This window comes from Andrographis paniculata, unplaced genomic scaffold (assembly GCF_009805555.1).
Source record: "Andrographis paniculata isolate CXL003 unplaced genomic scaffold, ASM980555v1 Contig35END, whole genome shotgun sequence".
Taxonomy (NCBI): domain Eukaryota; kingdom Viridiplantae; phylum Streptophyta; class Magnoliopsida; order Lamiales; family Acanthaceae; genus Andrographis; species Andrographis paniculata.
In genome coordinates, this window is record NW_026137568.1 from 1,183,749 (window position 1) to 1,209,817 (window position 26,069).

At 29.3% G+C, this 26,069-nt stretch overlaps 4 protein-coding genes across 4 annotated transcripts; 3 read left to right on the forward strand and 1 right to left on the reverse strand.

Annotated features, from left to right (window-relative positions):
• The first annotated feature begins 959 nt into the window (after nucleotides 1–959).
• LOC127249417 (acireductone dioxygenase 1-like) lies at nucleotides 960–2,188 on the forward strand. Its single transcript, XM_051272192.1, has 4 exons — nucleotides 960–1,076; nucleotides 1,163–1,345; nucleotides 1,531–1,770; nucleotides 1,892–2,188. Exons 1-4 carry the CDS (start codon nucleotides 1,065–1,067, stop codon nucleotides 2,027–2,029), a joined length of 573 nt encoding a protein of 190 aa, XP_051128149.1. The 5' UTR covers nucleotides 960–1,064; the 3' UTR covers nucleotides 2,030–2,188.
• Nucleotides 2,189–5,167: 2,979 nt separating this feature from the next.
• On the forward strand, nucleotides 5,168–8,119 carry LOC127249412 (acireductone dioxygenase 3-like). The gene is made up of 7 exons (XM_051272188.1): nucleotides 5,168–5,282; nucleotides 6,048–6,159; nucleotides 6,418–6,512; nucleotides 6,595–6,709; nucleotides 6,811–6,935; nucleotides 7,127–7,197; nucleotides 7,871–8,119. Exons 1-7 carry the CDS (start codon nucleotides 5,265–5,267, stop codon nucleotides 7,920–7,922), a joined length of 588 nt encoding a protein of 195 aa, XP_051128145.1. The 5' UTR covers nucleotides 5,168–5,264; the 3' UTR covers nucleotides 7,923–8,119.
• Nucleotides 8,120–13,207: 5,088 nt separating this feature from the next.
• On the forward strand, nucleotides 13,208–14,647 carry LOC127249411 (heat stress transcription factor A-6b-like). Its single transcript, XM_051272187.1, has 2 exons — nucleotides 13,208–13,619; nucleotides 13,744–14,647. Exons 1-2 carry the CDS (start codon nucleotides 13,377–13,379, stop codon nucleotides 14,623–14,625), a joined length of 1,125 nt encoding a protein of 374 aa, XP_051128144.1. The 5' UTR covers nucleotides 13,208–13,376; the 3' UTR covers nucleotides 14,626–14,647.
• Nucleotides 14,648–22,844: 8,197 nt separating this feature from the next.
• On the reverse strand, nucleotides 22,845–24,418 carry LOC127249410 (early light-induced protein 1, chloroplastic-like). Its single transcript, XM_051272186.1, has 3 exons — nucleotides 24,106–24,418; nucleotides 23,903–23,986; nucleotides 22,845–23,370 (listed from the first exon to the last, which is right to left on the reverse strand). The coding sequence occupies exons 1-3, from the start codon at nucleotides 24,307–24,309 to the stop codon at nucleotides 23,017–23,019; spliced, it is 642 nt and encodes a 213-aa protein (XP_051128143.1). The 5' UTR covers nucleotides 24,310–24,418; the 3' UTR covers nucleotides 22,845–23,016.
• Nucleotides 24,419–26,069: the final 1,651 nt, after the last annotated feature.

The following is a 26,069-nucleotide window of genomic DNA, read 5'->3' on the forward strand; positions in this document are numbered from 1 at the left end:
TACAAACAACTAATTGAATTAGCTAGTCAAATCAGCTAACAACTATCAGTTAATTGAATCAGCTAACCGTTATCAGCTAATTGTCAAACACGCCCTAAATGTATTGACCGAAAAAATCAACCATGTTGTTTTTATGCTTTAAATATATTGAACAAAAAAATCAACATTTTTAATGAAAATGATAATATATATTTTATTTATTCATAAAAAATAATAAATTATATTCATCAAATCCATTTAATGAATATAGGTCTTTAATACTTTTTTTCTTTAAAAAATAAATTTATATTAAATTTTATTTCATGTTCAATTTTACTTTGCTACGTATTCATTTTAAAAATTTTGATATTATTAATTTATAAAAAAAAAATTATATCAAATATTTAAATTGGTACTATTTTCAAACTTTTAAAAATTTGTCTGTAAATGGACTCCAAATTTTCAACCTTTCAACTTCTATAGTAATTTTACATATATATATTTTTCATAATTATATATTATATTATAATATTTTTTATATTGGTCTGTATCATATACTTATAATATTTATAAAATAAAAAATAATTAATTATATTTTATTTAATCATATCATTTAATATTTTCAATATATTATCTAATTTCTAATTTATTATACATCTTGCCAATTTAAATTTTGGTAACGAAAATAAATATTTCACCTGACGTATTATTTTAACGGAAGTCAATTCACAATGAATTTTTCATTATACGTAATTTATTAATTATTTTTTTAAAAAAGAGTCATTTTACTAGTATCGTAAATTATAGACCCTACGATTAAACTACCCGAACAAATCAACGGTGATATCTACATTGGGACCTTCGCTCCCGGGAGTGATTAAATGCAACCCTTACGAAGAGGTAGATTTTTCCCGAGCGACGGAAAAGGTTAAATAAAAGAATACCACAGAAATCCAATGGATATAAGTTTGCCACGTGTCACAATCCCAGACCCAAAGTATCGATTTTATATAATCTCGAAACTACCAGTAGCAGTTACAGACGAACAACCCCAATTCACGAGGAAAGCTCAAACCCTATCTGCCATGGCGATCGAGGTGATGATTCTTCTGCAATCTGCTTCGTTTTTGTGTAATTATTCATGTGCGTATATGTTAGTTCATTTCGATACCTTGTTCTGTAGGCGTGGTTCATGCACGAAAGCGACGAAGACCAGAGGCTCCCGCACCACAAAAGTCCGCCGGAATTCGTCTCGCTCGAAAAATTGGCGGAGCTCGGAGTGCTGTACTGGCGTTTGGATCCTGAAAAGCACGAGGATGATCCAGAATTGAACCGGATTAGAGAAGACAGAGGTTACAGTTACATGGTAGGGCTTTGGATTTACTCACCTCTTCAAAGTTTAACCTCTTCTTCATCGAGAAATCTCATTTCCAGCTTCTTCCGATCGATCTCAAATTCTCAATTTTATATCTCGATCGATATAAGCGTAGTTTTCTAGTTTTAGAAATTCAGTTATTGCACTGAAGGTGTTTGTGAAATTGTACGAATAAGGATATGCTGGATTTGTGCCCTGAGAAGGTGGAGAATTACGAGCAGAAGCTTAAGAACTTCTACACAGAGCACATACATGGCGACGAGGAGATACGCTACTGCCTGGAAGGTAGTGGCTACTTTGATGTTAGGGACAAGGAGGACCGTTGGATCCGCATCGCTATCAACGGCGGCGATCTAATCGTGTTGCCTGCCGGAATATACCATCGGTTCACACTTGACACCAATAACTACATCAAGGTATGTATGTGTATGTATATTACAGAGATCAATTCAATTTCAGAGCTAGATATTGGAAATCCGCCATTGATGAATAAGTAATCATGTAGAGCAGTAGAGGTAATTGATTGATTGATTGTAGTTGATGAGGCTGTTCGTGGGAGAGCCGGTGTGGACGGCGTTCAACCGGCCGCAGGAGGAGCATCCGGCGAGGAAGGAGTATGTGAAGAGGAGCTTCAGTGGGGCCCACAGGTTTGGATTTGCAGTAGCAGCTCATTGAATTCCAACTCTCACTTTCTGTAATAACATTATGCAGCATACTTAGAAAATATCATAAAGATTAATACGTTCTGTAGTTCTATATTACATTATCTTACATATATGCTGTAAATCTATATGTAATATTTTTGCGTGTTATTAGCACGATACTGATTATACATGCATACATATATCTATACATATGATATTCGTACATACATAGCCAGGGACGAAGACAGAATTATATATGAATTTAGATAATTTAAAATATAATCTTTTCGTCCGTTTCTAAAGATCACATTTACATTTTGTGTCATTGTATTTAATATTAAAAATATATTTATATTTGTATAATTTTTTCTACAAAGTAAATGAGATCCTTAGAGCCGGAGAAGGTAGTATCAAAATTAATATTTTTAACATTAAAAAAATCATAAAAAATTGAACTTGGTGGTCAATTGTCCTCCCAAGCCCTAGTGTAATACCATCCCTATACATATCTATACTCAATATATATATTTATGTATATGTATTTTTGTAACGTCGGAATTCACAGCCATTTGGCCCATTTCTCAATGAGCGCGCTTTAAATAAATCATCGGCTGAATCTAATAATTTGCAAACTATTTAATATTAAAAATATATTTATATTTGTATAATTTTTTCTACAAAGTAAATGAGATCCTTAGAGCCGGAGAAGGTAGTATCAAAATTAATATTTTTAACATTAAAAAAATCATAAAAAATTGAACTTGGTGGTCAATTGTCCTCCCAAGCCCTAGTGTAATACCATCCCTATACATATCTATACTCAATATATATATTTATGTATATGTATTTTTGTAACGTCGGAATTCACAGCCATTTGGCCCATTTCTCAATGAGCGCGCTTTAAATAAATCATCGGCTGAATCTAATAATTTGCAAACTTGACTCGATGGAGCAAGTTACCGTAGCCGAACTATATATAGCCGAACTATATATAATAAACAAGATCTGAAGGTGTCGGAGAAGAATATCTAAGTAAAATAAGAGAAAAATACATTGAACCGGGATAGAGAAAAATAATAAACAAATACTCTAAGTATGTTTGTTTGAGAGATTAGATTTTAAATCTACTATTCATTCCAATTTTTTTCCCCAAAAATATCAAATCAAATACTTACTTTTTATTTTTTATATTATACTAAAAATCAATTATACATTCAAAATATCACATCAATACCTATTTATATCACAACACATAACTATTCAAATTCAAAATATTTACTATTCAAATCTCACCTTAAAATCCAAATTACCAAAAAAACACAACACAGGAACAGAAAGACTATATATTTACATATATACACAAACGTTGAACTTAACATATATAAGAGGAAAAATACATAATTTCCTTTGTCGTATAGCACTTGATGCCTTTGGTTTGGGCACGGTTTCTAAGAAATATAATTGAGTAAGTTAATAGTCATAATATCTAACGGGAAAAATTAATTTTGTTTTCCATATAATAAAAATTTATCAATTTTGGTACCAATATAAAAAATTTATCAATTTTAATTCTATTATAATAATTTCAATTAATTTTGGTCTCATTATAAATAATTTCAATTAATTTTGGTCTCACCGTTAAAAAATTAACGGAAATTGCTGACGTGAACATAACAGAGTGACGTGACAGCTGACCTGGAAACTACACAGTCATGTATAATTATACAATCATGTTGTTACATGATCATGTATATTTCAGTGTATAATTATACATGATCATGTTGTTACACGGCCATCTACAATTATACACTGCCATGTAACAACATGTCTATGTATATTTCAATGTATAATTATACATGACTATGTTGTTACACGTCCATGTATAATTTTACACGGCCGTGTACATTTCTGTTTTAGTCTAAAAGTTTATTTTTTTGTTATATTTTTTTTAAAAAAAATTATTTTGAATTTAAAATAGTTGATATAGTTAAAATAGACAAAATAAATAGTAATTATAATATAATTAAAATTTATCAATTTTAATTCAAATATAAAAATTTATAAGATATATTCTTTTGAAAGGTTTTTTCTAAAATTCTATTACTCATAAAAAAAATTCCTTCTTAGAAACATCAAATTACACAACTATTTTTTAATTTTGTATATTATAGTAGTATTAAAAATTAATTTATTATTTCAATACAATAATTGGATGTTTGTAAGAGAATTTTTTTTGGTGAATAGTAAAATTTTAGACAATTTTTTAAAAGATTATACTCGATAAATGTTTATATTTGAACTAAAATTGATACATTTTAATTATATTATGATTATTATTGATTTTTTTTTTTCATTTTAACTATATCAACTATTTTAAATTAAAAAATAATTAAAAAAATATAACAAAAAAATAAAATTTTAAACCAAAACAGAAAGGTATATGGCTGTGTAATATGGCCATGTATAATTATACATGACCGTGTATAACTGTATATGACCGTGTAACAACATGACCATGTATAATTATAGTTTCCAAGTCAGCCGCTACGTCACTTACGTCATGTCCACATTAGCAATTTCCGTTAATTTTTTAACGGTGAGACAAAGAAAAGCCCAAATAATGAGTATCCTATTTCTAAATATAAAAGCCCAAGAAAAGAGTACCGTAGTTCTAAATGTAGAAGCCCAAATCATGCTTCTTTGTATATAGTCTATGGATATTTGAGGGCATCATATTATTAATGAGTACGTGCTTCATGCCGCTGCAAATTATTGAAATGTTACGGCTTGTTTCTTTATAATTTTCCCATTTATTTCATTATTATTATTGTTGAGTTTGTTTATTTTGTGTTCTTTTATAAATGTATTCTTTTTATTAAATATTAAAAATTATCTTGATATGTATAAATATAATTAAATTATTAATTTTTATTATATGTATATTATATTGATTTAAAATAATTTTTATGCAAAATTATTACACTTAAGTGAATAAACCATTGTTATATTTACATTGAAAATGTTTCACCGAGAAAATATGTCGTTCCGTGTATGCCTTTTATATTCTAACTTGAAATGACTAAAGACCCATCGTTGACCGTTACTCATTCATTTAACCTGGACACACTCTCAGGGGTAAATTAGACTTTACAGTAATGAGCGCGACATACTTTGCAAACTGCGTGGAAATTTATTCCAACCGTCGGAAGAAATATCAAACTTCTTCAATTCCGAAAACCTTTGCGAAGGTCAGAGATTTACGAGCAATGGGTTCTCTCGCAAAGGTAGGCAATCGCTTCAATTCTGGCGTATACTTTGTCGTCTGATTTTGTAATTCCAGAGTTGCTAATGTAATTTTCATTGATTATCATTTTTTTTTCCGTGTTGCGTTTGATTCCTCATTTGAGATATTGCTCTGTTTGTGTTAGGGTTTGGGTGTGTAATTTCTGTTTAATTTGTTGTTTTTCAGTAGCAAGTTTATCTGATTAGGCATATGATCGAACAACATGTATGCGAAAGAAATCTTATGTTTCATATTTATGGCAATTCGATTAGAAGCTCGTTGTAGGTTATTTGCTAAGTTCGGAGCAGCTAAGTCTAATTTAGCTGCTCTTGTAGTAGTTACTGCAGAGGTTCTTTGAAATTTTATAGAATTTCCAGAAAAAAGATGAAACCGTTGAAGCAATTGTTCATATTGCCTCGTGAATTATTGAAGAAATGTAAGGAATATGTTCGTTCATGACAATGTGCGACCGGTGAATGAATATCACAAAATGTATGAGGAACGTGAGGTTACAGCTCATACTGTTCTGGTAATATAGATATATATATGTGTGTGTGTGTGTGTGTGTATAATTACCACATCCATGCCATTTTTGCATTTGGAGGCCAAAAAGTTGAGATGCGTTTGCTCATTTCCTTTCAATTGGATCGTGAAATTAACAGTTTGTCGATGTGATTATTTGGTCTCGATGTGTTAATTGATGGTATAAACTTTAACCTAATTAATTTTGCTGTGTATTCATTGCTTGTGTTCCCTGGTTATACAGGACAACAGGGAGGAGGTTATTCAGGCATGGTACATGGACGACAGCAACGAAGATCAGAGACTTCCTCATCACAGGAATCCTAAAGAATTCATTTCCTTTGAGAAACTTGATGGTAGGATTTCTCAACATTTGAAATTCTAAAGCTGCATAAGAATTATGTTCCCCTGCTTTCTTGAAATCGAACATTCATCTATCCAAGAGTGAATTGTGTGTATCAATTGAAATCTTTGATCACAAATCATTCGTTCTAAGTTCTAACTGATTTAATCTTGTAAAGGTATTTTTCGATCCGATGAGTGTATGGTGCTACAGAATTTAGTAATTGTTTGTGCTTTGAATTTCTTATCTTTGTTTCATTGCAAAACTTCAGAGCTTGGAGTTCTTAGCTGGAGACTCGATGCTGACAACTATGAAATCGATCCGGAGTTGAAGAAAATTCGGGAAGATCGTGGATACACTTACACGGTATTGCTAGTTCATCGTGTTTGTTGTCTCTTGTAAAGAAAATAAATCATTCCATCAAGAATCTTGTTTGTATGTTCGTCAGGACATGATCGAAGTTTGCCCTGAAAAACTTCCAAATTACGAGGAGAAGATCAAGCATTTCTACGAAGAACATCTCCACACCGATGAAGAAATCCGTTATTGTCTAGCAGGAAGTGGTAATAACTTCACATCAATCGACTTTTAACATCAAATCGATGCTTTATTTATGCTCATTCTATGCCTGATAGAAAATTTCTCCTCCTTGTATATATCTAAGGCTATTTTGATGTACGAGATCGCAACGAATCTTGGATTCGCATTTGGGTTAAAAAAGGAGCGTTGATCATTCTTCCTGCTGGAATTTATCACCGCTTCACCCTTGATTCGAACAATTACATCAAGGTAATGTGTATTGTTATTCGCTGTTTTATAGGATTCAGTTCGACCTTTTCTTTTTTTTTTTTTTTTTTTTCTTTGAATTCCACGCATGCACCCATCTGTGATCGAATTAGAGGTCAGCTTTAACAATGAGAATGCCTCGACTTCATTAAGAATTTTGGTGTAACCATATGCTGTAAAATCGTTTAATGCAGGCAATGCGACTTTTTGTTGGTGAGCCTGTTTGGACTCCATACAATCGCCCGCACGACCATCTCCCGGCAAGGTTTAAGCTCAATAAGATCTTTCTAATTTCTTCGAAAAGTTACCAACCATATTGTCTTCTTAAAAAATGTTTTCCATCTCCGGACAAGGTTCAATTAGATCTCTCTAATTTTTTTTAAAAGTTTCCGACTATTTATCCCTCTTAAAAATATTACTCCATTCGCCTGCTATATTTAATTACACTTCCTTTGTAATTTGTCATATTTAGTTACAAAGGAAATGTAACTAAATATTTAATTACACTTCCTTTGTAATTTGTCATATTTAGTTACAAAGGAAATGTAACTAAATATGGCGGATGGAGAGAGTTACTATATTTAATATTTCCCGGTCTGCTTCTTAGAGTTATATTTATTTTTTGCGTCATTGTACTTAACATTGAAAATATCTTTATGTTTATTTAATTTTTTTTTACACATATTATTATATTAGAATTATAAGACAAATAATTAATATTTAAAGATCAACACGTAAAAAGTGATCCTTAAAACCGAATGATAGTACTTGTTTTTCCATCTTCGGCAAGGTTTAAGTCCAATTAGATCTTTCTAATTTCTTGCAAAAGTTACTAACTAGTTAGCGTTCTTAAAAAAAAAAAATTACTATGTTTAACACCTATTTTTCGATAAATGTGTAGACATGGTGACGTGAATTTGTGAATATTTGGTTTACAGGAAAGAGTATATTGAAACATTTCTGCAGAAGGGTGAAACAGCAGCTGTTTGAGGGGCTCTTTGCCACAATTGATTTGGGCTTTCCTGTTGGTGTTGTTAATAATAAGGTTATAGTTTTTGTCATCATGATATATATATATCTCTCTCTCTTTATGTGTGACTGTGCTGTGTTTTTAATTTGTTGAATTTGAATAAAAGAAAATAATATTCTCCCATTTCAATTTAATATATATATATTTTTAGGGTAAATTGTTTTTAAGTTCGGATCCCTTATCATTTTAGTCTCGCAAGTGGAGCATGTCGTAAACTAGTCCTATAAGTGAAAAATTTTCGTTGTTTTAGTGCTCCGACGTCGGAGATGCCCGCGTGGCTTGCCGGAGGTGATTTGTTCGCGAGGTGTTGTTGACCGGACGGATACATGGATTTTTTTATCTTTTTCATTTTTTTTAAATTTTTTGAAAACTTATTTTTATTTATTTTAAATTTTATTTGTATTTTTTAATTTTTTTATTTGGTCCTATTAAAAAAATTAAAAAAAAAAGAAAAAATAAAAATAAATCCACGTGTCCGCCAGGTGTCGCTGACCTGCCGAGACACCTGGCGGACATGTCACCTCCGGTGAACCATGCGGGCGTCTCCGGCGCCGGAGGACTAAAACAGCGAAAATTTTTCACTTATGGGACTAGTTTGCGACAGACTACATTTACAGGACTAAAATGATAAAAGAGTCTAATTACGGGACTACAAAACAGTTTATTTTTTATTTTTATTTTTATTTTTCTGTCATTCCAAAATATTTATGGTTATTTATTACAATAAAAATAATTTATGTATAAATATCATAATATTCTTATATTTAAAAAATATTTATTTACTTTGTATTTACAAATATAAAAATATATTATATATTTTTATTAATTAATAATATATATTTGAAACGGAAGGCTAATAAAAAAAATAATGACACCAACAATAACGACGTATATATATATATATATATATATATTATTGTTTATGTGCTTTAGGTTGGCGAATCAGTTGACAGAAATATGTATATATATATTTGTTAAATTATTAGGTTTGAAAGTATGCGATGCTTCTTGATCATTCCACACTTTCTACAACCATCCACAAACTTCTTTTATTAATTTATTATTAATTTTCTATTATTATTATATGGAATAATCTTATTTGTAAAGGGTGTGTTTGTATGCAGGATTCTATCTAAAAGAATATTTGGGTGTTTTTTTATTTTTTTTTACTTTTTTTTTAAAAAATTTGTATTTTGGTTTTGTATTTAAATAATAATTGATATTATGTTTTGTTATATATAATAAAGTATTTTTTGCATAGAAAATTGTGATTGTTATATAGGATGTGTTCATTAGATATTTTTTTTTTATCTTATAGAATTCTCCATTAATATTATTAAATAACATAATACTTCTTACGTCTTCGATAAACGGCTTAGATTATCGTAGATATGAGAATTTATAAAAATTATTATTAATAAATAATTAAAAATATATTAATAAAATAATTATTATATAATACAATATTTATTGACTAAAAGTCTAAAACTAAAATAAGTAAATAATTTCATTAAAATTGAGAAAATTATATATTATGAACTTTAACATATAATTAAAAATTTTTAATTATATTTTTAAAAAACTGACAAATTTTGTAAGATTGATCAAATGAAATTACGGAAAATGTAGAATAAAAAGAAAAAATATATATAATATAGATAATATATGTATTTATTTATAAATTTAATATAAATAATTATTTAATATTATCTATATTTGTTAATATTTCACATAAAAATAAATACATTAAATTACAAAATAAACAAATTCATAGTAATTTTTTTTTTTTTTTTTTTTCCGAAAAATGACGCCTTACACAAGAATAGCACGTACTTTAAAAAATGTAATAAGAATGCTTTATAAAGTTGAAGTGTTATTATGGGTTTCAATATTGAATCCCTGGAACCCAAACAATTAGATTGAATTAAAAATTTTAAGTTTGCATTTAGGTGTTTCGGATTTTTAAAAAATCAGATTAATCTGAACTCAAAATGAAAATAATTGGATTGAATCAGGTTAATCCGAATCTGACTAGAAAGAATCTGTGTCGTGTTCGGGTTTCGGATTGAAAATTGGGTTCAATTGACATATTTCTTGTTGTGCCCATAGTTTAACTCAACACGAATACGATATGGAAGCACTAATTTACAGTTATAGTAATATTGGATTTTAAAAATTTCAGTTCATATATAATGTTATGACCTATCTATAAAATACATTTTTTTTCTTTCTTTATTTATTTTTTACTATAACTCTCAAAATTTCTTATAAAAAACCATTGTGAGTGTTTACTTGTGATGTTTTGGTTTTGGGTTTTGATTTTGAATTGTAAAATTTTGAATTGAAATAGTTGTTGAATGTGATATAAATATGTATTGATGTTATGTTTTGAATGTAAAATTAGATTTTAGTATAATAAAATAAATAAAAATTTGGTGTTTGATTTAATTTTTCGAAGAAAAAAAAAATTGAAATAGTAAAATCATGACTAAAATCTTATAACTAAACCGAGCCATTGCTATTTCTTCTCATTTCATAAAACATTAGAACATAAATTCAAATTCAAAAGTCATAAAAAAAAAAATAAAATATATATATATATATATATATACACAAATAGAACGCCCACATTTATTTTAATGAGATGTTGTACATTTCTAATAATGAAGTATATAAAGACATAAAAACCCATAACTATTTGTATATATAATAGTAGAAAATTGTAGTTTAGTTGCAAGGGCAGGGCACACTATAGTAGTATTACATTCTCGGGTGAATTTCTTTCATTATTTAATAGTATATTATTAATTAGTAGGACTGAGCAAAATATCCTAAATTTAAAAATCTGATTCAAATCAAATTGAAATTTAAAATTTGGTTCGGATTTTTTGGATTGGTTTGGATTGAATTTTTGATAAATTTCGGATTTTCGGATCGGATCGGATCGGATCGGTATACTTAAAATCCAAACCAATTCGAAATCCGAAATATAATATTTTAATATATATATTTTTTATTCTATATATTTAATATTTTATTAAAAAATATTATATTTTAATATAAAAAAACTCAAAATTATTAATTATATTTTAATATATTTACTTTTATATATTATATATATTTAATATTATAAAATAATAATAAAATATAAAAGAAATTTACAAGTTAAAAAAATAATTAAAAATATTTAGAATTTCTGATTTTTTGGATTAGTTCGAATTTTTTAGTTCGAAATTTGGATTTTCAGATTTCGGTTATTTCGGTTCGATTCGGATTGATTTTTTCAAAAATTTCAAATTTTCCGATCGGTTCCAAATGCTCATCCCTATTAATTAGTTTAATAGTACTAACAAACAAAATTGTGCACTACTTTTATTATTATTATTATTAGTATTATTATTATTATGATGCAAACAAATCCCTTTGTTACTACTTGACATTATTTAATTTGCATAAAATCTAGCAACCTCTATAATAATTCCCAAATCTAATTAGATTATTGTGTTCGAATTTGTTGTCCCTTTGTGAACCCTATGAATTAATAATAAACTATATGTAGACCTATTTATCAATCAAGTAGAGTGGACCATATATATATATATATAATTAATTTCACACTTTAATAATTAGATCAAGAAATTAATTTTTATTTGTAGAGTTGATCATGTTTCTCTAAATCCATCATAAAGTAGTAGTAATAATAAAGCTCTCTCTAGTTGTACGTATCTATTTTATTTTATGTTTTTGATGTAGTTCTAGTATATTAACTGTTTTATAAATAATAATATAATAGAAAGATTAAAAAAAAAAAAAAACAATTTTGTCTTAAACTTATTTATTTTTTTAATAGTATTATTTGTTATGTAAAGGGTAGGAGTATTTGTTTTTTTATTAAAGTAAAAATATTTTACTAAAAAAATAAATAAATATAACGGAGAAAAATGATAAAATAATTATATCTGACTAAACGTATAAAATAATAATAATAATAATAATAATGTCATAGTTCGAATTCTAAGTTTGTTCATCGAGTATTTTGTGATAAAATAACTTTTCATAAATATTATTTAAAAAATATAATATACACGTATTAATATGATATACTATATAATAGTATATATTTTATTTATTCATAAAAAAAACTTTGATTTAATTATACTTTATATTATCAATATAATGTTTCATATTTAATATAAAAACAGATTTTCATCCAAAATCACAAAGTGAACAGATTCTCTATCTCGAATCTATTTACTATATATTTAAAATAATATTTGATGAGATATTTTTTAAAAAATATATATATTTTTTTTTAAAAAAAATAAAGTCCAAATAATATAGCTAGCTGGGTTGAACGAAATTAATCATTAATTATAATATAACAAATTATTATTGGATTAAAACAAATTATGGTATTTATTTAAGAATATTAATTATTATATTTAACAAAGTATAGTATTTAATATGATTATCTCAAAAAAAAAATAAAAAAATAATAAACAAACACTAGTATCATAATACTCTTAACTTTTACTTAAATTACGAGGTAATGATTACGGTGCAGTTTTGAAATGCATTATATATACAAACAACACATATTAGTATTAGACACAATGCATGTTGTGTATAATAAATATATTTGTTATTTTTTAATAATAACAAATGTATTGTATACAAGTATATCATGGGTTAAAATCAACTGTGTGTAGTGTATGAGACTATAGTACTTGTTAGTTCATATGTTGTATTTCTATTATATTAACACATATAATGTGTTGTCTGTAGTAATATTGTGTGTTGTTGAAACTATAGTATATGTGTTTTGTTCGTGTTTTGTATTTGTATTATATTAACATATAAACTGTCCTGTTTGTAGTAATAGTATGCGCTGTCTAATAACAGACGATGGGTTGTTCATGACCGTCCGTAGCCGCCGCCAAATTACAAATATACCATTATGCTAAAAATGTCAAAATTTGTCGCATACTTTCATTAACTAATAAAATATTATATTAAATATTATTTTCATACAAAATTTAAATCAATATATATATATATATATATATATATATACACCTACCTACCTTCTTCATCATCTTCTTCAAGTTCAAAATTTAATTTGCAGCTAGATAATGGAAACAGACACACCACTCTCTGCAGCAGGCGCAGCCATACTTACTCATTAATAATAATTATTCATTCCCTCCCAAAAACGCAATTCAACTCAACTCATTTCCAGAACCTTCAATATCTCTCTCTACATATAATATATTTATTTATTAAAAAATTAAATAAACAAAAAAGTAGCTAGTCTGTTCAAAAAAAGGGTTATTACAGTGAGATCAGCTGAGGCAGCAGATCGATATTGCAGAGAAGATAATTGAAGGTAAACAAATTCAAGAACGACGCCATTGATGGATGCAGTAGGTCTTAATGTTCCTCAGCCAATGGAGTGCTTACACGAATCAGCCCCGCCGCCGTTCCTCAGCAAAACCTACGACTTCGTCGAAGATCCAAACACAAACCACATCGTATCCTGGAGTAGAGCCAACAACAGCTTCATCGTTTGGGATCCTCACAACTTCGCCATGAATCTCCTCCCCAGGTACTTCAAGCACAACAATTTCTCCAGCTTTGTCCGACAGCTCAATACCTACGTACGTAAGATTCGAAATAATCAGTTAATCTCGTCTGTCAATCCTTAAAAACCTCGAATTACATTAATACATCATCAATTAGGGTTTTCTTAAAAGATCGGATCGATTGATTTTTTTCTTACAGGGCTTCAAGAAAGTCGATCCAGACAAATGGGAGTTCGCCAACGAAGGGTTTTTGAGGGGACAAAAGCATTTGCTAAAAGACATTAAAAGAAGAAAGACAACCTCTTCATCATCTTCAACTTCTTGTTCTAATGTCAATTTCCAAAATTCTCAACATTCTAACAACTCCGGCGGCGGTTTTGAACCGTCGTGTGTGGAGGTCGGAATGTTCGGATTGGACATGGAGATCGATCAGCTCCGTCGAGACAAGCAAGTGCTGATGGCGGAGCTGGTAAGGCTCCGGCAGCAGCAACATTCGACGAATTCTTACCTCAAAAAAATGGAGCTAAGGTTAAAAGGGACAGAAAACAAGCAGCAGCAGACGATGAGTTTTCTCGCAAAGGCGATAAAGAATCCGTCATTCTTACAGCAGATGGCGCGGCAGAAGGCGAGGATGAAGGAGATCGAGGAGGAAATAAGCAAGAAAAGGCAAAAAAGGATCGATCATCCGGCGTCGTCAAAAGATGTCCGAGAATTAGGTCATTTAGGGTTTTTGGATGATCCAAAATTGGATCTTTCTTGTGTTAAGATGGAATTGGGAATGGAAGAATCTGAGGAATTGATTAAGGATGATCATGGTGGATTGTTTGGTGTAGAATTTGAGGGATCTTTGGCAATGGACAACATGGGAGATCATCAAATGATCTTGCAAGAAGATTGTTGTGGTAATGAAGAAATAGGGTTGATGAATTCGAATAATCGAGATAAAGGGATAATCGATGAAGGGTTTTGGGGAGATTATCGATTCGAGGGAATCGACGGACAGTTGGATGGCGACAACGACGAAGATCCGATTGTGGATGCTTTTGCTGATCAATTAGGGTTCTTGAATTCTAGTCCATGATTTGAAATTGGGGTTTTTTCTAAATTAGGGTTTTTATTTTTTATTTTTCAAGAAATGCAAACAGTTTATAAATTCATCAAGATTGATCATATTTGGGTATCTTTCTTAGTCTCCAGTTGTCCCTCTCGATTATTTTTGTGTAATCAACTTGTTATAAATTAACACATTCAACCTGAAAATGATCCTTCTTGTTAAATGACAATTTTACCTACAATTTTATAGAGAAATACATTATTATTATTTTTTACACGACGAAGTTATCTAAAAATTTAAGTTTATAGAGAAATGTATACTTAATTACATATTACTCTTTCCATCTATCATTCACCTTTACATCACATTAAAAATATCCTTATATTTGTATAATTTTTTATTTTACAAATGTCCTTCTATTAGTATCATAAAACACTAATGGAAGTATTTTTATAATTTTTTATTAATTTGTACTATATTTTGATATAATAATTAATATTTAAATATTAATACACAAAAAGTAAATAGACCCTTAAAGCCGATAGAAGGTAATATATAATTTTTCAACAATTGGTGTTATCTAAAAATTTAAGTTTATAGAAAAATTTAATGTTAATTACATATTATATAGTTTTCCAACCATTGACATGGTAGATGTCATTAGTGTATATTTTTCATCATTTTTGTGAAGGATTGACTTGTGAATTTCAGCAGTGGCAGGCAATGTTATTGCAAAAATGCCTTTGCAGGAATGGTATAAAGGAAAGGAAAGTATATATATATATATATATATTTATTGCCTGCCTGTCAAATAGGATAGAATTGCACATGCTGCCTGTGTCTATAACCATCTATACATACATACATATATACATTATACTCCCTCAAGGCTCATGTTCATCTATCAATTTATTTATTTTTTATTATTATTTTTTTTTACGGAGTTTTAAAAATATTATTATTATATTAAAATATAATAAAAATAAAAATAAAAAGATTAAAATAATTTTATTAGTATCGTACGATATAAAGGTAATGATATTTGTATAATATATTATAAATTGAAATAGTATTTATAATATTAGTTAGATAGTATACAATTGCTAAAAATAAGAAAAAATAAATAAATACTTTCTTATAGGACGGACCAAAATGAAAAAATGGATAAGTTAGGCATGCGGATTTTGGGTTTAGTTTGGGATGATTTGATTTAAATTTTATATTAAAAGAATATTTTTATGATATATATATATATAGGTGGACAAAAAATTGTGTTATTTTTAATAAACACAAAATTTGTACAAATTACATTTGATTTGAATTTAAAGCGGGTCCTATTCTATAAATGGGTCATTTGATTCTCCTTCCGGGTCGATTTGTTTTCCAACTTAATTTTTTTATGACTTCTTTGATCCGAAGAGATTTGGTCTTCGGTTTGATTTTGTGCCGAACTTTGGAGAGCTTTGGTCTCCATGCAGGCGATTTGATCGTCGGCTTTGGATTTGATATCTTTTTTAGACGATCCGAGGCTTTGATCTTTGATTTGACTTTGCCGCCTTTTGGAGGGCTTTGGTCTCCGTGTTGGCGATTTGATCATCGTCTTTGGATTTGTTGTCTTCTTTGGACGATCCACAACTTTGATATTTGTTTTGGCTTTGCCGCTTTTGGAGGACTTTGGTCTCCGCGTTGGCGATTTGATCATCATCTTTGGATTTGTTGTCTTATTTAGACGATCCACAACTTTGATCTTTAGTTTGCCTTTTCCGCCTTTTGGAGAGCTTCGGTCTCCGTGTGGGCGATTTGATCATCAGCTTTGGATTTGATGTCTTCTTTGGACGATCCGCAGCTTTGATCTTTGATTTATCTTTGCCGCTTTTGGAGAGCTTTGGTCTCCATGTGGACGATTTGATCGTCGGCTTTGGATTTGATGTCCTCTTTAAACGATCCACAACTTTGATATTTGAGAAGATAGATTTGGTGCTCCATAACGCTTTTGGCGGCGTGTCCCTCTGACTTTTGGATCGAAGAGGGCCGAGTTGTTGCTTTGGTGAAGAATGCGGTGAACACCTCGAAGCTTTGGGATGAACTTTGGAGACCTTCCCTTGGCTTTGACGAATTCCTCAACGACTTTGAGAGCTTTGATCCTTGAAGAGGTGGATTTAGTGCTCCATAACGCTTTTGGCGGCATGTCCCTTTGAATTTTGGATCGAAGAGGGCCTGGTTTGCGCCTTTTATAAAGAACGCGACGAATATCTTGAAGCTTTGGGAGCGACTTTGGAGGCTCTTCCTTGGCTTTGATGGATTCCTCGATGGCTTTGAGAGCTTTGATCCTTCTTCCGGCTCGGACATACGACGAAGAACGTTAACTCCATCGATTTGCCAACCAATATTGGATCATTTGTCCAAATCGGTGACTTTTCGACGAAGAACGCTTCGAAGGACACGAAGAACAATGAAGAACATTGCAGAGAATCTAGAGAGACTTACCCCTTGCGCGAGTCTTCAAATGAATTTCGGTGTATAAATGAATTGGCCAAGGCTCCTATTTATAGGGGAGGGTGGCCTTGGCTTCCTTTTCGGATGGTGCCACGTGGATGGAAAGATTTTATAATCTTTCCTTTTCCATTAGATGTTGTTTTCCATTTTTGACGGATTTGATTATGCACCTTCCTTTCTCGCCAAAATCTTTATATCGTTGTCTTTTTTGGAAGATATTAATTTATATACTTCATTTATTGACAAGATCTTTATATCATTGCCTTGTTTGGAAGATATTAATTTATATACTTCATTTATTGACAAGATTAATTTATTTTGCTGCCAAATTTATTATAGCTCTATTTATGCACGAAATATTTGTACGATATCTTCCATTTTAAGCAGATTTTTGCATTAATGGTTGATATTTATTGTACAAAAATTAACATATATGCATAATTAAATATCATATATTTATTTTATTGGATTTTTATTTTCTTCCAAAATATATGATATCTAATTGATTTTAGACATATATTTTTAGTGTCTACAATATATATTAAAAAAATATAGAAGTCAAATAGTAAATTTTAAAAATTGAGTTAAACACAATTTTTGGCAGTCAGACTTGCGTGCCCTAATACCCTCAAAGATCTTCGAGTCTAAGATATATCTCGAAAAGAATTTATTCTATCATTTCAGTAAGTATGCATAAAATATATATTATTGTCGGCTTGTTGCTAATGTAAATTGGTAAGGTACTTCCACAAAATATGAGACGCCCTCTCCCAAGTGCCTTAGAGAAATTGGTTTTGAAAGACATGTCGATTAAAGCTGATAATGGTCGATTCATGTCGGGTTGAATATTTTAAACGGATTAAATTGCTCAATTCTAACCCGGTCCGTTTATTATCGTGTCGGGTTCGGGTTGACTCGTGTTGACCTGTATACATAATTAAGTCGAAATTTTCTATTCAAATTAAATTATTTTTTGTTGTGTTATGTTAGTTTTTATTTGTTTGAGCGTAAATTGGGTTAAATTATTTGAAATTGAACTTAGTTTAAATTAATTTATGAGAAAATTATTAAATTATGATTATTTTACATATATAATAAGTATATTAATCAATATTAATATATTATAATCGGATTGTCGTATCGGGTTTGAGTTGAGAGCTTCAACCCTAACCCGACCCATTTATTATTGTGTTGGGTTCATGTCAACTCGTATACATAATCGAGTTGAAATCTTGGACTCAAACTTAATTATTTCATATCGAGTTGTCATGTCGGGTCAGTTTTTGTCAATTCTAATCCCAATGAACTTCATGGCCTTCTTGCCCAAGACCAAATATGCCAACTTCATTGCTTTACAAATTGTACGGTGTATCTCGTCCAATAGTTAATGATCGAGATGTGGTATTTTAAACACCTTTTGGTAAAAACTTTTTAAACTCCTTTGGTGTTTTTTCGTCGGAGCAACCATGGAAATGGGTTAGTTTTCTTCAGTGGGTGGAGTATTGGTACGATACTACTTTCCAAACAACAACTAATAAAATTATCCTCTTCGAAGCCGTTTATGGGTAACCGTCACTGGATTTGCACTGCTACCTCCGAGGGAGAATGTACTGCTTTAGCTAGTACGGTTCAACTTAGAACGGACGCAAATGCAAAAAATATGTCAATGCGAACCGTTGTGAGCTGAAATTTGATGTTAGGGATGCAGTGTTTTTGAAGCTTCAACCATATAGACAAATTTTGATGTGGACCACAAGCTGCAACAAGCTGCTTTAGCACTATTATGGTCCTTTTCAAATAGATAAATGCATTGAAGCTACGACATATCGATTGGATCTACTAGAATCGAACGGGATTTAGAAAATATATAGATTTTGTATGATTTTGACTGTTTTTTTAGTTTTAATTATATAATTGTTGGACATGGGTCCAAAAGCACCTAAACGAGAAAGAGGCTCAAAGACAAAAGTGGTGCCAGAGTTTATGGGTCACGGAGCCGTTCAACAGCAATGAAACTCCAAGCCTCGGAGCCAAAGACTGCTGCCTTCACAAAGCCGAAGACAACAGTTTCCATTGGATTGTAGTGCTTCCACATGGCCAAAAACAGCAGCCTCCATGGATCTTAGGGGCAGCAACTCCGTGGACTATGACGACTCCATCCCGGAACAATATTTCCATAAGGTCAGAAAGTGTTGTCTCCATTGGGTTGAAAACAACTACCTCTATTGGACTGCGGTGCTTCTTCAAAATAGAGGAAGATTGCCTCCACAAGATAGAAAACAATAGCTTCCACAGATCATGAGATAATTACCTCCGTTGGCCCTGGGTTAATAACTTCGTACTTAAAATTAGTGGAGGAACTATACATCTTCATACTTTATTAAAAAAACTCAATGGAACAAGCCAACAAGAGGAAAACTGAAGATTCCATTTAACTCAAGGCTGTTGAGGATACATCCCCGTGGACCGATTAGGAGTACGATGGAAACAAGTCGGAGTAAACAACAGATCTGGTCCAAAGGCAATGGAAGAAGTTCGGAGCAAGTGGAACCCGATCCAAAGACAATGAAAGCGGTTGGGAACTGATGGAAAGAAATTACCAGGTTGTTAGGAGTTTATGGAAGGAGGTTACGAGGGAGTTGATGGAAGGAGGTTACCAGGTGGTTAGGAGCTTATGGAAGGAGGTTACCAGGGAGTTGATGGAAAGAGGTTACCAGGTGGTTAGGAGGTAGCGGAAGGAGGTTACCAGGGAGTTGGAGGTAGTAGTGGGAGGTTACCAAGCGATTGAGAGTGGTGGAGGAATAATTGTAACCGCCCTTTTAGTGGGAGATGTGGTTATTCTAGCTTAGGATTAAAGTTAGGGAAAAAACACATCGCAGAGATGCACAAGAAGATCAACTCGTATTTTTCTCTATTTTCTTTTTATGTTCTAGTTTCGTGTTTAGGCATTTTAATTCGAATTACATGGCTTTATGTTTCTAGCATATTTTTATCCGCTTTCCAGTAGATTTATCCGAGTTTTAGTAGATATTAGTTTAAATTCATCGAAATCGGTCATTTAGGCTGGAAGCTTCGTGTAAGATCGAAGCCGTGCAGGCTCCACCGAAGGAGCCGCCCAAAATCCGACGACGGACAGGCTCTTTGGAGTACTTCCGGAACCCACACCGACAAATCTACGAATATTCTTGGAACCTCCGAATTTCAGGATCCAACAATAATCTTGGTGAAATCTGTAAAAAAAATACTCCATCTGTCCAGCTATAAAGTATACATATTTCTATTTTGGGACGTCCAACTACAAAGTAACAATTTCATTAAATACCCTTTTTTTTTTTTTATAAATACCCTTACTTTACATCACATCATTACTTTTATATCAAAAAGTAAGGGCAAAAATGTCATTACACTACTTTTACCTACCCACTATAATTAAAATACTATTATTTTTTAAATTTTGCACCAAAAGTAAATATATATTTTATCCGTGGACGGAGGAAGTATAATTATTTTCAAAAAAAAAAAAAATGCTCTAAGATATGAACGGACATTTCAATATGAAAAGTATGACATTATATGTGACGAAAAAAATAATAGTCTATGGATTGTATTAATGTAACACAACTGTATAGTATGAATAGACCGTTTATGATATTTGATCAACAGAGCATATGTTAGTTTTAGTTCCAGCAATACATGTGAGAAATAATTGTTCCGTGTACTTACCCAGTGCACACTTTCGGGTAGAGACTAAAGTTCCATGTCATGAAAAAAAATATAAATGCTAATAAGTTGTGTTTAGTTTGTGTTTAAGTTTTAGATAGATATGATCATTTACAAATAATAATAATAATAATTAATTAAAAAAAAGTAGTAACTTTTTTTAAAGTTTAACTATAATTTTCTACGATGTTACTATGAAAAAGAATACTTCTTTTCTCTTTTAACAATTTTTATTATTATTATTATTTTGATTCGTTTTATTACAAAATATTATTTTTTTTTTAGTAATTGTACTATCTAAAAAAAACTTCTATGTCAGTTTGCAAAATTTATTGAGGGTGCGTTTGTTTGGGGATTCTCTCTCAAATACACTATTCACTTCATTTTTTTTTTCTAAAAAATATCAAATAAAACATCTGTTTTTTTTATATTATAAAATTAATTTTACATTCAAAATATCACATCAATATCTATTTATATCATGTCATACAACTATTTAAATTCAAAATTTGTACTGTTCAAATCCCACTCAAAATCCAAACCGAGCCAAATACACCTCAAAAGATCATTTGGTCCTAAAATTTAATTAATTTATCTGTGATTGAAATAATGTTACAAAAAGTACCACATCCATTAGTATTTAAGGGAGATGATTAAGGGTGTGTTTGTTTGGTGGATTGGATTTTAAATCCAATATTTATCTCAATTTTTTTTCAAAAAACATCAAATCAAATATTTATGTTTTATATTATATTAAAAATCAATTTTATATTCAAAACATCACATCAACATCTATTATATTACATCAACAATTATTCAAATTCAAAACTTTTACTATTCAAATCTCAACTCAAAATCCAAACCCTCAAACAAACACACCCTAAATTGCTGGGTATTACTAGTAGTAAAAAAAAAAAAAAACTACTTTTAATAATACACAATACAGTAGGGAATTCTTTTAACTTTTCTTTATACTATTACTTGAAATTTTTTCAAACAAATTTTGTAAACTACTACATGAAAGACAAAAAAGGTTAAAAAGTTGGACACGGGTATTATTTGATTACGCAATTCAATCTTTACAAGATCTGGAAGATTCCATTTCGTAACTGAAAGGTCTCTATTTTAATTAATATAATAATAATATTATTATTATTATTATTTATAGTATCTATTTTAAATTTATTACTTAATTATTTAAAAAAATTAAATAAGTGTTAAAACATACTGTATATTTCATTTTAAATATTATAATTTTTTTATAAAATATTAAATTATATTATATATATTAAAAATTGTGTCCAGTTCAAAAATATAATGATATCAAAATTTTTTGAATTCCAAAATTTAAAAAAAAAATAATAAAAAATATATTAATAAAATTTAATATAATATAAATATAAATAATTATAAATTAGAAGTAAAATAATTAACTAATTTAATAATAATAAAAAAATTATACTTTCTTCGTTCCACCGTAATTGAACAATTTGATTAGAGATACTATATTTAAAGTGAAAATATTTAATTAATTAATAATAATTAATTATTATATTATTTTTTAAAACAATAATTTAAAAATATATGAAATATGAATATCATTTCTTAGAGAATAAAATTTTCTATAATATAAATAAATAAAAAAATATTTTTATTTATTTATAATTAACATAAATCAATTTTATAAAAAAATATAATTTTAAATATAGATAAAAATATATATTTTTTTAAAAACGATATAGAAATAAAAATTTTTTAAGTGGATCTTAAGTCATTTATAATGTTATATGTAATGTAATTAAATTAATTTATATTTGTTAAATATATTTTAATTTAATAATTTTTATCACAAATAAAAAAGTATTAATTATTATCGAATATACAAAAATAAAAATAATATCAATTGTAGTGAAACTGAGAAAATAAATTATAAAAATTAAAATATAATTAAAACGTAAAATATTTTTTAAAAAAAAAAGATTGACACGTAAAACAAACGAAAATAAAAAATGTTTGTTAACAAGAGTGAATAATAGACAAACAAACATTCTGTTCTGCATATTTTTTCATTTAATTTAATTACAGTGATGGCAAAAGTGACACTGTAACAGTAAAAAGGAAAGAGAGAGAGGGTGGGGGAGGGGTAAATAAGTAAAGCGGGGTGGGGTGAAATAATTAATGATATAAATAAATAAAAGATATTCAGACATTATTAATTAGGGCGCCTCCTTTGAGAAACTCGGTGAAGGCGAGGGCCACGAGTCCCAGCATAGCGAACCTGCCGTTCCAGAGCTCCGCGTCGGAGCTCATGAGGTCCCCGGACCTGGACTCCACCGTGACTCCTTTGAACATAGGAATAAGGGACGCAAGCGACAAAACCAGGCTGGTCCCCAAGAACCAGGGAACTCCGCCCATCTCAATCTGGGAAAAGATGCCCTGCCCTTTCGCTATCTCCACTCCAATCGCCGCCGCAAATCCGATCATCGCCAGCCGTCCGTTTATCCTCTCCGGCCCCGGCCCCCCGAACGCCAGCACATCCTCAAACCTCGTACTCACCTTAATAATTAATTAATTAATTAATTAAACAAACACTATTCTCTTCAAACATACGCTCCAAAAAAAAAAACCCTCAAATATTATTATTCTTTTATAGGCTGTGTTCTTTTCGAGATTTCAGCAAATTTTTATTCACCAAATATTTTTTGAAAAAAATTATTAAATTAAATAAAATATTTTTAATTTTTATATTATACTTTGGTTTCTCAATTAAAAAAAAAATGAAAGGAATATCTCAATTAAAAAAAAAAAATGAAAGGAATATAAAAAAATTAAAAAATAATAATATTAAATATATTTATAAAAGAACAAAATATTTACTTTAAAAAATCAATTTTACGTTAAAAAATTCACGTCAAATACCTATAAAACTTTCGCTATTCAGACGTCTAACTCAAAATTCAAATCTTCAAACAAATACAGTCTTAGAACATTATAAAAAAAAAAAAAAAAAAAAAAAACACAAACACACCCTCAGAACATTATCAAAAAACATAAAAAAACTATTATTACACATAATAAATATATATACCTTTGGCTTAGGGGGTGGGGTGAGGGGTGGTTGCTGTAGGGTTTCTGCCTTCTCTTGTAGATCTTTGATTTCCTTCTCCTCCGGCTGTTTCCACAACCATAAATCAGATCAGCCTCAGCCTCAGCCTCAACCTCAACCTTATCGAAGATCAAATTCAAAATAAATTAAAAATAAACAAACGAAGAATCCTCGTATGTCCGTACCTCAGCCATACATCGAACAGCGAGACGACGAGGTTGAGATCGAGGATAATTATAATTCCTCCTTACTTTCGTCGAAGCTCCAATTAGTCGTAACCTGTCCGAAGATGCTGTTGTTGCCTTCTTCGACGACCGCAGAAGTAGCGACGCTGTGTCTGATTGATTAATTCCATATGACCAAATTGCACTTGCACTCGCTGCACCCATTTTTCTTCTTCTTCTCTTTTGCCCTAAAGCTCTGTGTGTTTTTGTTTTGCGACTACTTTTTGCTTATAATTTATAAAGTGCAATTTCTATTGCTATTTATTATTATAAAATGGTGGGAGAAGCAGCATATATATATATATATATAGATACAGATAGATACAGAGTAATGGAGAGACAGAAAAGGGGTGGATATTTAAGAATCCACGTAGTTTGCCTCTACACGACACGCACTATATATGCAATTTATTTATTTTTATTTTTATTATTATTATTTTTTAAAAATTATTGATGCATACGTTCCACACTTCCCATCCAAGTGTTCTTTTTTAACAATTCAAATTTTAGTTTTTTATTATTTAAATTTTATATTTTAAAAAAATATTTTTCATATATTATTTTAATATTAAATTTAAATAAATTTTTTTTCAATTTCGTGGAAAAAATATAAATATACTTAGGTTATTTTAAATATGAAAATTTTAAAAAAATATAATTAATAAATAATTAAAATATTAATAAAGATACTTATAAATTAAAATTAAATTATTAAATAATTTAATAAAATTAAAATATAATTAAAGTGTAAAATTATTTTTTAAAAAGAAATAGACAAATTATTAGGACAAAAATAAAAAAAAAAATATTTTATGTAGGAGAGATAAAATATTACTTTCTTGGTTAGGTAAAAATAGTCCATTAAAATAATAATAATAATAAATGACAAAATTTTTATGGAAAAATTAGCTTTAAATATTTTTAAATATTTAATTAAAAATTAAGGATAATAAAAAATATAATAATTATAGTAAATAAATTTAAATTTCTCTGCATATGGTGTGTTTATTTATAAAATTTAGGTTTTTAATTTTGATTTTGAATAATAAAATTTTGAATTGAAATAGTGGTTTAATGTGATATAAATATGTATTGATGTGATATTTTGAATGTAAAATTTAATTTTAGTGTAATACTCTCTCCATCCACACACAAAGTAAACATTTATTTTTGACACAGTAGTTAAAAGTAGTAAAATGACATTTTTGCCCTTACTTTTTGGTATAAAAGTAATGATGTGATGTAAAGTAAGAGTATTTGTGGAAAAAATGAGGTATTTAATGAAATGTTTATTTTGTAATTGGATCGTCCCAAAATAGAAATATGTATACTTTCTAATTGGACGAAGGGAGTATAATAAATAAAAAATAGATGTTTGATTTGATATTGTTTGAAGAAAAAAAAATTGGAATAGTAAAACGGAAAAACAGATCTCACAAGTAAACACTTTATCAATACTCTCTCCGTCCCATTGAAAGGTTACCATTTTCTATTTTCGTCCGTCCTAAAACAAGGTTACAATTTCCTAATTTAGTAATTGTACTACCTACCTAACATAATAAATACATTTTCAACTTACAATATATTAGACAAATATCATTTCTTTTATATTACACTGTACTAATAGGGATATCTTTATCTTTTTTACTACAATCTAATATAATACTAATATTAAAAAATCTACGTGCAAAAAATAAATATCACCCTTCCAAACGGACAGAAAGAGTAATAAAATAAATTTGACAAAAAAAAAAACAACTGAAGAATGAAACATTTTACATGTGCAAGTTGGCTATGTGCATTAGTTCGCTAGCTGAAGTGTTTTTTTATTACTCCTTCCGTCCCAAAACTATAGTCTGGGTTATGTTTGATACGATAATTAAGAAATATTGATATTATATTAATAATAGATAAAAAATATATGT

Coding starts and splice junctions, on each gene's coding strand:
- LOC127249417 (XM_051272192.1), top strand. Junction 1,346..1,530: donor ACAGAGGTTACAGTTACATG/GTAGGGCTTTGG, acceptor TGTACGAATAAG/GATATGCTGGATTTGTGCCC. Junction 1,771..1,891: donor ACACCAATAACTACATCAAG/GTATGTATGTGT, acceptor GATTGATTGTAG/TTGATGAGGCTGTTCGTGGG.
- LOC127249412 (XM_051272188.1), top strand. Junction 6,160..6,417: donor TTCCTTTGAGAAACTTGATG/GTAGGATTTCTC, acceptor GCAAAACTTCAG/AGCTTGGAGTTCTTAGCTGG. Junction 6,710..6,810: donor TTATTGTCTAGCAGGAAGTG/GTAATAACTTCA, acceptor TATATATCTAAG/GCTATTTTGATGTACGAGAT.
- LOC127249411 (XM_051272187.1), top strand. CDS start 13,377: ATGGATGCAGTAGGTCTTAATGTTCCTCAGCCAATGGAGTGCTTACAC. Junction 13,620..13,743: donor TCCGACAGCTCAATACCTAC/GTACGTAAGATT, acceptor TTTTTCTTACAG/GGCTTCAAGAAAGTCGATCC.
- LOC127249410 (XM_051272186.1), bottom strand. CDS start 24,309: ATGGGTGCAGCGAGTGCAAGTGCAATTTGGTCATATGGAATTAATCAA. Junction 23,987..24,105: donor CTGTTCGATGTATGGCTGAG/GTACGGACATAC, acceptor TTGTGGAAACAG/CCGGAGGAGAAGGAAATCAA. Junction 23,371..23,902: donor CCCCACCCCCTAAGCCAAAG/GTATATATATTT, acceptor TTAATTATTAAG/GTGAGTACGAGGTTTGAGGA.